The following is a 13695-nucleotide window of genomic DNA, read 5'->3' as shown; positions in this document are numbered from 1 at the left end:
GGGGGTGTTTGCTCCTGCAAACATTTGCCACCGTTTCAGTGGAGCATCCTGGTATGTTGGTATATCCTTAACCCTTGAAATGGAAAAAGTTGCACTTGTTTTTACATCTCTGCTCTCATCCTAGGTCCCAGCCCAGAACATGGTGGCATGGTAGCAACAGCAATGTCCATTGGCAGATTTCTAGGAAGATTGCTTTTCCTTCTCGGGCCAATAGAGGCTGATGGCTTCCATCTCAATCCTGGAGTCTAGTCTGAAATTTAGGTGAAGTTTCCATCTGCTGATCCTATTCAGGGGATAAGGCTTCTTTAACATTGAAAATGAAACTTGGAGCAGATTCATGGCTTCACTAACATGGGAACCACTAGCTGCTATGATCTGTGACTTATTTTCCTCTTAAACATTAACGACAGGTAACAACCATCCCTCCTAAGATAACTGCAATATATTTTCCACAAGATGTTATAAAGTCACCAAAGAATGTGGCAAGAATGGGGAGTGTGTGAGCTGTTAATAGGAAATCATGGATGATTCAGTCCTTGCTCTGCCAGCCTTTGTCCAGTAGTAATACTTGTTCGATCTCAGAGGCATTCTCTGTATGTAAATATGGCATCATTATTCTATGTATCATCAGTCACCTTTAGAACGCAGCAGAGAAGGTAGGCTTGTTCATTCCCTCCTATTGATTTTTCAATTTCCAACAAATTGACTTTATCTTGAGATTGTTTATATATTAGAGAAGAGGGAAATGCCCAGCCTAACTTGAGAAAAGCAGCAGAAGGAAGTGTGTTGAACTTAGCACTTGGTTTTCAATGATGTAACCTGTATGTAAAATTATGCAAGTACTACTATCAGGAGGCTCTCAGTTTCATGCTTGGGAATAAATATTATGAAACTCAGTGGCTAAGATTCGACATAAGAGCTCTGAGGAAGCAGTGTTTAAAGGCCAGCACTGCAGCCACAACGTTGTGAGTTCGATCCCAGGGCTCCAAGGTTGACTCAGTCTTCCATCCTTTCATAGGTCAGTAAAATGAGTAGCCAATTTGTTGAGGGCAGTTGGTTTACAGATTATAAACCACTTAGGGAGCACTGAGTTCACTATGAAACTGTATAGAAATGTAAATGGTATTGCTATTGCCTGTGTTGTGTAAACGTCCACATGTGGAGCTATGGAATGATTGTGCTATGCCACCATTGTGTTGAATGGCAAAATGTGCACAACTCATTTCTCAAGGACATAACGCACAAAGCAATCCACATCTGATTTCACAATGCTGGCATAAGCATCTCTATGCTTCTGCAACCCTGAGCGTGCAACGGGAAAAGACATTCCACCTCAACATTAGGAAGAACTTCCTGATGGTAAGATCTATTCGACAGCGGCATTTGGGGAGATATAGATGGGCTGCTTGTCTTTGCCCTCTGTTGGTGCCCCGCCAACTGCACAGTGTGGCACTGACACACTCCCTAAAAAGAAGCCGCCTAGAATGGCTCCTTTTTAGGAGCACCATAATGGTGCTCACACGTCGCCGCCTCCAGCGAGTGCCATTTGGGTACACAGATGCCCGTGCATCATCATTGCGTACCCCGTATGGGCAGGGCTGTGGAAAGATGGCGCATGGGTGCCGCTAGTAGGACTGGACATGTATGGATGCCTGGCCCCCCAGAGTCCTAAAATCAGCCCCAGGCCAGCACTTTGCACCAGGCTGTACTGGGTCTATGTTGCCTGGGAGAGTAGTGGAATCTCCTTCTTTGGAGGTTTCTTTGGAGGACAGATGGCCATCTTCTGGGAGTGTTTTGATTGTGCATTTCTGCATGGCAGGAGGACTGTGTAGCCCTTGGGGTCTCTTCCACTTCTATGAGTCTATCAATCATTTAAATGTCTCTGTTCTGCATCAGGTCACCTTATTCCACAGAGGAATTTACACCAGTGGAAATCACAACTGGATTCTGGCCAGTGAAATCTACTTCTGAGTAAAACATGCTGAGGATCGCACTGTTAGAATGACTTGCTCAAAATGTTGCCATCATCAGGTCTGAGCAGGACTTTATTGGCCCTTTCAGCTGTAAAATTAAATTCCTCAAATATTGCCATTGCAGAATGTTTCTGTCTACACATTACAGCCACCATCTGTTTCCAGTAAAGATGTTGCCTTACTTAACATTTTTTCTGGCTCAGAAATATGAGACCTATTGTAATGTTCACCTCAAATAAGAGACAAGTTTTACAACCCTTATGTGTGCACAAGCCCTCAGGTCACCTGTCAACTTATGGCGACTTCGTGAATTTAATTGGATTTTCTTAGCAAGGAATACTTGGTAGTTTGGCCAAGTCTTTCCTCTAAAATATAGCCTACAGCATTTGGTATTTGCTGGTGGTCACCCATCCAAGTATTAAACAGAGCCGACTTTACTTAGCTTCCCCAGGGACATGCCAATCTGCAAAACCCAGGGTCAAGAGACTTGGATCTGTACCTGGAAGAACATTAAATCTCAGATCCTATTTGGCTGTGAGCAATTTTCCCCCAGAGAACAAAACATGTTTATGTCTAGTGTAGTGGTCTGAGCGTTGGACTAGGATTCTGGGTTCAAATCTCCGCTCAGCCCCAGAAACCCACTGGGTGACTTTTGGCAAGAAAGCCTCTTTCAGCTTAAGAGGAAGGCCATCGGAAACCTCCTTTGAATAAACCTTACTAGGCAAATCCTGTGATAGTATTGACATAAGGTGGACTTGATGTGAAGGCATGTAACAACAACAAATTGTCCAAAGGCATATGTATCTATATATAAATTATCAATTCTGGATAATGTTTCTATTTCCATTTTTTTGGTTTTCACTATTGGTGGGGGTTTTGTAATGAATATCCTTGCTACAATTGCAATTGTATTTGCAATATTCATTTAAATGTTGTTCCAAAGGAAAACCAGGGAGAGGTACTCATATAAAGACATGGAGTTAAGTAGATATTTGAACATTGTCATTCCTGCTCCTGCAAAGCAATGTTGCAGATAGATGGGGAAATGGGACAAATCCAGAGCTTGGAAAAGCTATTTTGGGGGGCTGCAACTCACAAAACCCCCAAGCCTATATAAGCAATGGTCTTGCTTTTTGAGGGATTTGGGGAGTTACAGTCTGGAAAGTAATCCTTGCACACTCTAAATAGAATAGAGTTATGAATGTACTGATATAGATTGAACTATCTTTTGCATTTAAAGCATGTCCTCTGTCTTTCAGGTATGGAAGACTTGAATGCATGATGCAGATATTCATGGATTAAGAACCTTTAAACTTTCATATTTACGACTTTGGAAATTTCATCAATTATGCGGAGCTTACACCTTTGTTTTGTTTCCATACAGGGATCTAGAAACACTGAAATGGTTCCCCCTTTCCTTTCTTCTATGCAAGTCAGGAAAGAAATGAGGGAATTGACAAAGCTTATCTTGTGGAAGACTTGTATCTGCTTTATGAGAATCTAAATCAGCAACATCTTGGTTTGAAGCAGCTAACAAATAGATGCTAGATTAAAGGCCCAAGTTTGTATTATTAATATTTTGTAGTTTCATATCTTGTACATCTGAAAACACTCTTAAACTCGAGAGCTGGCAGGCATTGCAACTTTGGCATGCCTTGAACCAGGTATATATTCTTAAGACACTCGAATGAAACGTAGGATGCAAGTCACACTGGGAAAAGAAGTGGGAAAAGAGGAAGACTGCATTGCAGATGGATTGACTTAATAAAAGAAGGCACAACCTGAGCAGAGAGGTTAATAACCAGATTTCAACACACTTAAACGTGAGATTTGGCAGGCATTGTGACTTTGTCATGTCTTGAACCAGGTATATAACTGTAAGACACTTGAATGAAACATTGGATGCAAGTCACACCGGAAAAGGAACCGGAGAAAGAGGAAGACTGCATTGCAGACGGATTGACTCAATAAAGGAAGGGACAATCTGAGTCTGCAAGACCTGAGCAAAGAGGTTAATAGTACCTCTCTTGGCGATCTCTCATAAGTTTGTATAAGTTGAAGCTGACTTTGCAGCATATAACAATTCAGGAATATGTTCTTAAAGAAAACAGCACAAATATACCTCATTCTTTCTCTGCCCACATACACACACACACACACACACACACCTGCATACAGATGACTTTCCTCCTAATTATAACTGACTTATCACATATCAGAAATGCTAACAACCAAAGATAGCAAATTGTGTGTGGGGGGGGGGGGAGGAAAGCTTTTTGTTTCTTTGTTTTCATTATTATTGTTGTTGTTATTCTTATTATTATTATTTGTGTCTTCCTGCAATCTGACCTTTCTAATTCTAAACCAGCATTCAAAGCAACTCACATGGCAAAGCAAGCGAGCCATCAAACCCAACAATCAATCATTCGCCAGAAAGAAGACTACAAGGTGTCACTTCGAAATGGCTAAAAAAAGAAACAGTAACAGTAATTAAAACTTTGAGAAAAGAAAAGAAAAGGGAATGTAAAGACATCCACAGTTCACCAGTTCAAATTCCTCATCCTCATGAGACTGTCAAAAGCAAAGAAAGAAAGAAAGGAGGGAGGGAGGGAGGGAGGGATCAAGAAATTAACTAACTAGTTAACCAACCAACCAATTCACCAAAGAGAAAGCAAGATGCCCCAAAAACTTCACAAAGAGGATCAAGTCTCATTCTTCCACACCTTTCTTTTCCCTCTCCATTAGTATGTCCTGAAAAAGTATCCTGAAGAAGATATTTAGTTCTTACATCAATAAATGATCTACTGCGTTCCAGATAAAATGACACTGTGGAAAGCAGTAATAGGCTGATGCCATCATATACCATAAAGAAAAAACTTTTTAAAAAGGAACTTACTTCACGGTCCAACATGGCAGGCGACACAACAGTGACAATGTCTCCTTTCTCTGGGTCAATGTAGAACATGTTCGGAGATGGCTTGTCCGGGGTCTGCTTAAGGATATTATACCTGAGCAGAGCATTATCTGTGGATGGATCGTCAGCATCGAAAGCGGTCACACGCATCACGGTACTTCCTGGAGGAAAAGAAAGACATGAAAATATAATGATGAATAACAATGACAATTACAGTATTAAAAAGTGGGGATGGCAAAAGGGGGATCTTTGGTTTAATAACAAAGTCATCATGGGCAATTTATGGCTTCATATTCTGCATACTATGCATAGGAATCCAGTGTTGGTTTTTTAAAGCTAAGTCCTTAGGTGGATGGGGGGGACTGAAGAACACCGATAGTGTTGTATCTGAGACCTCAGAAATAGGAGTCTCAGTTTAATTACCATTTCATATCTGATATCTACCATGATAAGGAGATGATGATGATGATGATGATGATGATGATGATGATGATGATGATGATTTGATAAGGAAAGAAAGATGGGCAAGGAGTCTGTTTTAGCATGAGATGTTGTAGAGTACCACTCACTGCATCAGATGCACTGATGGAGTACAAAGCTAAACATAATTTGAAGGCCACAGTTGGCTACACTTCATATGTTCAAAAAAGAAAGGGAAAGGGAAAGGGAAAGGAAAGGGAAAGGGGAAAAGAAGAAGGGAGCCCTGGTGGCCCAGTGGTTAAATGATGGTACTGCAGCCACAAAGTTGTGCGTTTGATCCCAGGGCTCCAAGGTTGGCTCAGCTTTCCATCCTTTCGTAGGTTGGTAAAGCGAGTGCCCAGCTTGTTGGGGCAATTGGTTTACAGATTGCAAACTGCTTACAGAGTGCTGAGTTCATTGATAAGTGGTATAGAAATGTGCATACTATTGCTATTGTTAATGGGAAAGTTAAAAGAAACTTACTGAGTCTCTAGTCCACTATAAGATACCAAAGAGACCACCCAATTTCCCAGCTCTGCAACAAATGAGGTCATATTTTATGTATCCAACCCTTCGAAGAAGATGCAACATCAAAAGACACACACAAAAAAGTATCTTTGGTGGTTTCTTCCCTACAGTGTTCTGTTGGGATACTCTGTAGAAATTCATCATCCAAAGGACACTGATGGAGAACTATATCTTCATTCAGCTGTGCAATTTTGTAAACTTAATTAGGAGCCTTTAATGAATTTTCCACAACCACCTCATTAGGCATATTTTCCTACAGCCTAAATATCTTCTGTTGTGAACAAGTTCTACTTACAAAAAGCAAGGAATTATTAACCCTTAAGGCCAACACTACCTCTTCCTTTCCAAAACCTCAAGCAGACTGTTGTCAATTGATGGTCCATGCCATGATGTCGCAAGTTGGGACATTCTTTTCTCTCTATAGCCAGCTCTAGTCAACAATCTGGCCACCACATCTTCGAGCAACTGAAGCTTCTGAACTTCTTCCAAAGGAAGAATGACAGAGACTGTGCCAGGAGTCCAAAGAGAATATAATCAAAGTGTGTGTCACTTGGATCAGTTCAGTAGTATCCCAACACTCAAGTCCACCTAATAAGGGGCACCTCTGCAGTGAAACAACCAAAGGCCATTTATTCATGGTGACAGTATTTCTGGGTATACAATGAAAGCATATGAAACCAAAAACAACCTGGATTAGACTTTGATCCAGGATCTAGATCCAACATTTCATTCAATATTAACAGAAGGTCACAGAAGAAGTGTCTATTCTAGGAGCTGCTCCATCCCCTCCTTCCATGTGACACTGGAAGACACGCTTCTAATGCCCCAAATAGTCAAGCTACTCTAGGAAAGATATATCAGCAGTTGATTATAGCCCAAAGAAGCACTGAGCGACATGCTCCGAAGTGAGGAAAACTGCATAGACGGGCCATAGACTTGCACAATTCTTGCTTGTTTCCCCCCCAATAGTTCCAGGGTCTGGAGCATCTGAAAGTCAGCACAGTGTAGTGGTTTTAGCATTGGACTACAGCCTTGGAGAAGGAATTGGATGCTCCATTTGTTGTTGTTCTTGTATGCCTTCAAGTCATTTCCAACTTGTAGTGACCCTAAGGCAAATCTAGACGCACTATCCATGATGCTGCAGCTTTTTACGACAACGCAAAAAGAACCACAATCCGGAAACATCACCCAAGGAGACTTTCCGCTGTGCTTTCTGCAACCGGACCTGTTTGTCCCGGATTGGCCTTTTTAGTCACCAATGCGCTTGTACAAAGCACAGGATGCGTCCTTCCTGAATCTTCGTTCGCGAAGAAAAGCCACACACAGAGAGAGAGACAACCTTGGAGACCATGGTTTGATTTCCGCACAGCCCTGGAAACCCACTGGGTGACTTTGGGTGGATCACACATCCTATCAGCCCCAGAAAATCCCATGACAGGTTTGCCTTAGGGTCACTACAAGTTGGAAATGACTTGAAGGCATACAACAACAACAACAATTGGAGCATCCAATTCCTCCTTCATAGCAATTGGTTCCTCACTGCAGAAACTCATGTCAATCAAGTGGGAAATCTTTTCCAGGTTTTAATGTGAACTTGAAGGAGCTATCTAAATGGCTGGTGCTTCTCTAAAGATGCCAGCCACAGATGCTGGTGAGACATCAGGAATAAACTCTTCTAGAATATGGCCACGTAGCCCGAAAAACTCACCAAAAACTATGGATGCTGGCCATGAAAGCCTTCGACTTCACATTGCTTTGAGTACCTTGGATATCTCCTATAAAATTCACAATTAATCCCTGAGTGGATCCACTCACTTCCCACCTGATATTAGAGCCAGCAGTTGCCATAGTCATAAATGATACAGCGTTTATCTTTCTCTCTCTTTAGTTCTACCTCTGCCACTCAGACATTCATTTTCGTGATCTCCCTCCACCTCCCGACAAACACATTCTTTCTTCTTGTTGTGCTGACCTCGAAAAATAAGATTTCCCAGCCTTTGCTTCATTGACACCTCAGGCACAGTAACACCCTTGAGAAATATAACAGAGATCTGACAGTATCCAGGATTTGCTCACCAGTGATTAAAAGCCAGATAGCTTGAAACCATGAGGTGTGCAATCTGATACATTTCGCTTCTCGGATCCCACAATAGACCGAAGAGACCAAACCAAACCAAACCAAAATATCATCATTGACCTTATTTCAGCCATTTGCTTTGTTGCCATTAAACAAGTGAAAACAATACATACTCTTTTGATGTTGGGGTGGGGAAATATCACTCCTAATTCCAGCAGATTTCCCCCCTTCCTTTACACATTGGGTACGAAATAAGTATCTAAACAGGGATGGTTGCGGATTTTGTTTATTCTGCATTGCTAAGTGAATGCCAGCACCTCTGGAACTAATGTGCAAATCAGAACACAGTTTTGGGTTGTGTGCTTCTTTGTGACATTGCCCCAGTTCAAATAATGTGTCACATGCACATTAGAAATCGGTACATTAAGTTAAAATTGATTTTAAATAAGTGCATTTCGTAATACGGTCAAAACTGATGTCATTGTAATGTGTGTGCTTTTACAAATGAATATTTGCATAGGCTGTGGAAATGGGGTGGTGCAGACTTTATAAATGAAACAGAGCTTGGAAAGGTTTCCTTTTGGATTCCAAGACTCCAAATCCCAGAGCCACAGGTCATTTGATAGTATGCCAATGTGGGGATTCTGGGAGATGTAGTCAAAATAAATGCCTTTTCCAAGCTAGTAAGAAAACAGGTGGAAACTGTCAAGAGAATGGAAACAAACTGATCAGTCCAACTCTGCTTCCAAGCAGTGGCTGAAATGCTTCTAGATGAGAATATCTTTTGAAAGTCTCATAGATAGATAGATATGTTTCTATGGAATTTTGATGGGATTTTCCCTCTTTGCACATACAAAAAGACAGTGCTGGATATGTTTTAAAATGCATTTCAGCTCATCTGCACATTTTGTGTAATGTCCATGGTCACATTTCAGCAGCAGAACTAAGAATTAAGAGGCCATGTAGAGTTGCTTATTTTCTCTGCCTTTGGTGAGAAATAGCTAGAAACATTTCAGGAAAGTTTTGCTGTGTTTCAGGAAACATTTCAGGAAAGGGTTTCTGAGTGTCAAGAAACCATGACCTGAAGACGTCTGGACAAGACTATTCACAGACTGAGACTTATTCTATGCAAAATTAGTATGTGGTTGCTTTGCATAACAAACAGCATTTTTTGCACACAAAAATTTCTACAAAATTACATTTTCCCCCCTTTAAGAAGAAAATTAACAAAGCATTACATCCTTACGCACCACTCACTTCTAAAACTGAGCTCTAGAAGTCTCCTGAAGTAAATGCAAATATGCAATCAGGATGACAGCACAGTACAAATAGTAATAATAAATGATTATGGATAGCATTGCCTTCTAATTAAATATATCTCAGCTGATTAATGGTGTGAGTTTTCATCAATTATCCAATCAATTAGTTAATTAAATTTGCATACAAATACAGCAAGTGAGTCTGAAGCAAGAGATGTCATATCAGGCATAATATCGGAAGAGATATTGCTTCCTGTTTAGAAGGAGGAGGAGGAGGAGGCACAGGCTTTTGTTTTGCTTTTGGTTGATTGAAAGGGTCTTTCTAAAATGTCACTAATGCAACAGACGAATTGGGTGAAGCTTTAATTTATAATTCCTCAGTCCAGCCAAAAGCGATGATCTAGGAGACAACAATATTATTTATTTTTATTCATTATAATATTTTTATTCCCCCTTGTACTAGGGGCTCTTCCTCTAATCGTTGTTGTGTGCCTTCAAGACATTTCTAATTGATGATGACTCTAAGGTGAACCCCAAGGTGAAGCTATACTGGGGCTTTCTTGGCAAGATTTAGCTCTCAGCCTTCCCCTGAGGCTGAGAGCATGTGAGTTTAATGGCCAAACTGGGAATTGAACTCTGATCTCCAGAGTTGTAGTCCAACACTTAAACCATGAAGATTATCACACGGGTTTTCCACGCAACCCCAGAACAGACTGAAACTTTAGGGGGGGGGGGGGAATCAGATTGGGTGTTATCACATGCCTCCGTGGTCAGAACGGAGGCATTGCGACACAATCTTAGCTTGATCAGCTCCCGATTTGTCCTAATCCCAGGGATGTAGTCAGGGTTTTGGGAAGGGGAGGTCCAGACTAAGTGCCACCATTATAATGGGGCTTGGTGTGGTGGTGCGGCAGCACGCCCATTCATTGTATCTAACAGAAGGGGGGCCTGGACCCCATGGACCACCCCCTTGGCTACGTCCCTGCTAATCCCATCCTTCACAAAGGATGGTTAACTTGCAAAGAATGGGATTAGGAAGGTTCAGGGACAGGATGGCTAAGTTCGGGTCATGATGCCTCTGGTCTGAGCCTGGAGGCAAGTGATAACACTCAATCTGAAAAACATTTCCCAAGGTCTCAGTCCACTCTGGGGCTGGGTAGTAAGTCTGTGCCATAATCTTCCATTAAACCACAATGGCTCCCATTAGAGTGGCATAAAAATCAATTAAATGGTCAATGAACTTAATAGGAATTTTGGTATTCACTATTAATCTAAGCTTGGTCCCTCGCTCCAAGCTTGGTCCTTCACTCCGACACCTCATTTTTAGGGATGAAAAATTTTACTCATTTCATTCTCACATACAACAGTAGAGAATTCCCAAAGCGTTCTCTAGCACTGGAGAAGATTAAAAGGATCCCTGTGCAGTTTGGGACTGAAGTCTACAGAAGTGGACTTACATCTGTGGGAACAGAAGTGAGGTTTTGCAACATCAGTATTCAGTGAGGAGCTGTTGTAATGTCCCTATGTTAGGGAAGCCAATAAGGTGAACATTGCACACTGGGATCAATGCACATCAGGGACTATGAATGTGCATCTGAACATTGACTAGGGACTGATGATGTGCATTGGGCACCAACTAGGGACTGGCGATGCACATTGTTAAAACTGATGTGGATCAGGACATTCTTGTCAGTGCTCTGATATGCACTTTGCAATTCACTAGGAGGGTTTTGTAGTGCCTCTAGTACACGGCTAAATATTAGTAAAGTTATGTAATGTAGACTTTAAAAGACAATGGTTTTGGGGTTTTGGCAAAATAAAATATTGTTATGCATAGAAAATAGTATCTTTTTCTGCAAATATAGTGCCTTTTGCACAAAACATACATTTTTACCTACCCCCTAAAAATCATTTCTTGGACAATTTCTAGCCCCAAAAATATCCAAAAATAAGGGGGGGAAAAGCTCTCAGTGGTGGATGACTCTTTCCCCCTCATTCCCAGCCCATTGAATATCTTTCTGTGTTGAGCAACCCTGTCTTTTCAAGGATGCAAAAACCTGGACACATTCTTCATTACAATCCCTCCCTCTGCATAAATACACAACACATTTTAATGATGGCCATTTCGCCGGTTAATACGCATGCATTCGATTTTTTTTAGCACTCGGATGAGACCCCCCCCATCCCTGCATTTTGCTAAAGGCGGGGAAAAAAGTAATAGCATTAAGATCAATGGGTTTTGCTCTCTGCTCATGAAGCTGGGTTCATATTTCAAGGGGATCTATAGCTTTGAATTCATCCAAATGTATTAAATTGAAGATGTGTACCTCCCTGGCATTACTCCATCATAAAGTTTTATTCTTCATAAAAGATTCATTTCCCAAGACTCATAAACTGACTATTTCTAATTTGGTGTCATTTTATAAATGCTTCCAAGTCCGGGCATCCATCAAATGCAGCTGGCATCTGAGGCAAGCAAAAAAACAGTCTGCAAAATGATTGTGTTAAACAATGTGTGTGAGGTGACTGGGTTGGTGTGTACGTGCGCACCAACGCAAATATAGAAACTAGTTAATCTTCGCATAATCAGCAGGACCTTCATAGCTTTGCCAGCTATTTGCAGATAATTCTCTTGTGCTCACCAGGAAAGTACTGTAAATGCTATTTTCTAATAGCTATTTTCTAATCTCCCTGAGCCTTTTTTAAAAATAAAATAAAATAAAATAAATTCAAGCCAGACACATGGAAACCCATTTATTTCTGAAGCATTTTCCGGTCCTTTTCTATAGTGCTGGATATTCGTGGCAAGTTCACAGACTGTCTTGGAAAGACTTGCTTTTCCTAACAACCCCTAACCAAAAAAAGATAATCTGGATGAGAAATTACACATTAGGTGAGTATTTATAATGGAGAACTCATGGCTTTTTCTTCCACGGGATGACTTTTTCTTCCATATACAAACCTATATGTAATATCATTGGACTGCTCACACAACAATTCACATCTTCATGCTAACTAGGTCCTGGTACAGACTGGCACCTTGCGCCAGCCTGGGGCCAATTTTAGGGCTCAGGAGAGTGGACCGTCCACACATTTCCGAGCCCTACCATGCGTTGCGGTCACCATCATGGCCCTCCCCATCCACACAGGGCTGCCATGATGATGTAAACCTGGCACAGTTCCCAAATGTCTCCTCACCACGTGTACGTAATTAGTGCATGTGAGGGTGCCATGGTGCCCTGGGCATGTCCCATGGGTTCTTTTTATGCCTTACAGAGATGGCTGCGGCCTCCGTCTGGGGCAGAAAGGAGCGGCATCTTGCCACCTTTCCCTCCCATCTGTTTAGCCCCTAGGAATGCTAACTGTGGTCCTTCAGATGTTGGAGAGCAACTTTCAACATTGTTTACCATTGGCTAGGCTTGGCAGTGCTGCATGGGATTTTCATCCGATAGCATCTAGAGGGATATATTCCTCCCATACACAGTTTTAATCCATCTAAAAACTGGCACACACCTTCTCCAGATTCTGTAGTGTGTACCGTGGGCCCTTCACATTCTCTGTGGTTAGGGGTACAGGACCACCATGAAAGTGGAAAAACTCTATGGTCAACATCTGCCAGAGGTTAACCATAGAATTGCTCTGGCAGTCCTACAAATGCCTAGAGAGCAGTTTTGTTTAGGACTCTCTAGGTCCTCTTGTGTGATTCTGTGGTCAACTTCTGGCAAAGTTATGCTGGAGAACCCTGAAATTTGTAGAGAGAACCTATTGATAAAACTGGTGAATAATCAGATCTGCAAAAGTCAAAGCCACAAATGTGGAGGCCAAACTGTATAAAGAAACCCTTTCAAAAGCAGAACTGACAACAAATTTCTTGTTACTTTCGCATATAGCAGGGAATGGAAACATGAGGAATTTACTCCAAACTATGACAAAATGCCTATTATTCCCTCTGTTTTTCTCCTTCAAATTGGCACCTGGAAGTTACATCAATCACTTCCAGTTGCCATTTTGGAGAGGAATCAAAGGCAAAAATATGGTGTTTAGGGTGGATGGTTCTCAGGATGGTTGGGGAGCAGCTGAAATAACTCTTCATTGCCAAGATTGAGAAAATAGGTATTAGATTTATTTCTGTTCTTTACCAGCTTGGATGCACAGTTCACACAGTCTGTGCATGATGTTGCACATTCAGCTACCTGGAGTTTTTCTCTGATCTGTATGCGCAAAAATACTTCACTCAGCCACCAATATCTCTCCTCGTGCCAAAAAGAAATTAATCAGACGTGCCAGACACAAGGAAGGTCAGGGATACTTGTTTCAATGGTATCCATCCTGGAAATCCAACTGGTAGATCATCATGGAGTTCTATGTCAAGTGAAGCAAATCAGCAGGACAGTCCAATTACATCCTTCAGACCTACTTGCCCATTATTTTTAGATTACCCCAGACAATTAATTACTGTTTTCCATTGCCATCCTTCCCTCATCA

General features: G+C 41.5%; 1 protein-coding gene across 1 annotated transcript in view; it reads right to left on the bottom strand.

Moving 5' to 3' along the window:
* CDH13 (cadherin 13) overlaps window positions 1–13695 on the bottom strand; it is a 651716-nt gene that overhangs the window by 171542 nt on the left and 466479 nt on the right. Inside the window, exon 7 of the mRNA XM_042438290.1 lies at window positions 4870–5048. Within this exon, the coding sequence (XP_042294224.1) occupies window positions 4870–5048 (179 nt within the window). The remainder of the gene's footprint in view (window positions 1–4869; window positions 5049–13695) is intronic.

Source organism: Sceloporus undulatus, chromosome 8 (genome assembly GCF_019175285.1).
Source record: "Sceloporus undulatus isolate JIND9_A2432 ecotype Alabama chromosome 8, SceUnd_v1.1, whole genome shotgun sequence".
In the NCBI taxonomy this organism is placed as follows: Eukaryota; Metazoa; Chordata; class Lepidosauria; order Squamata; family Phrynosomatidae; genus Sceloporus; species Sceloporus undulatus.
Note: the sequence above shows the minus strand (reverse complement) of the source record. Positions and strands in the feature narration are given on the sequence as shown.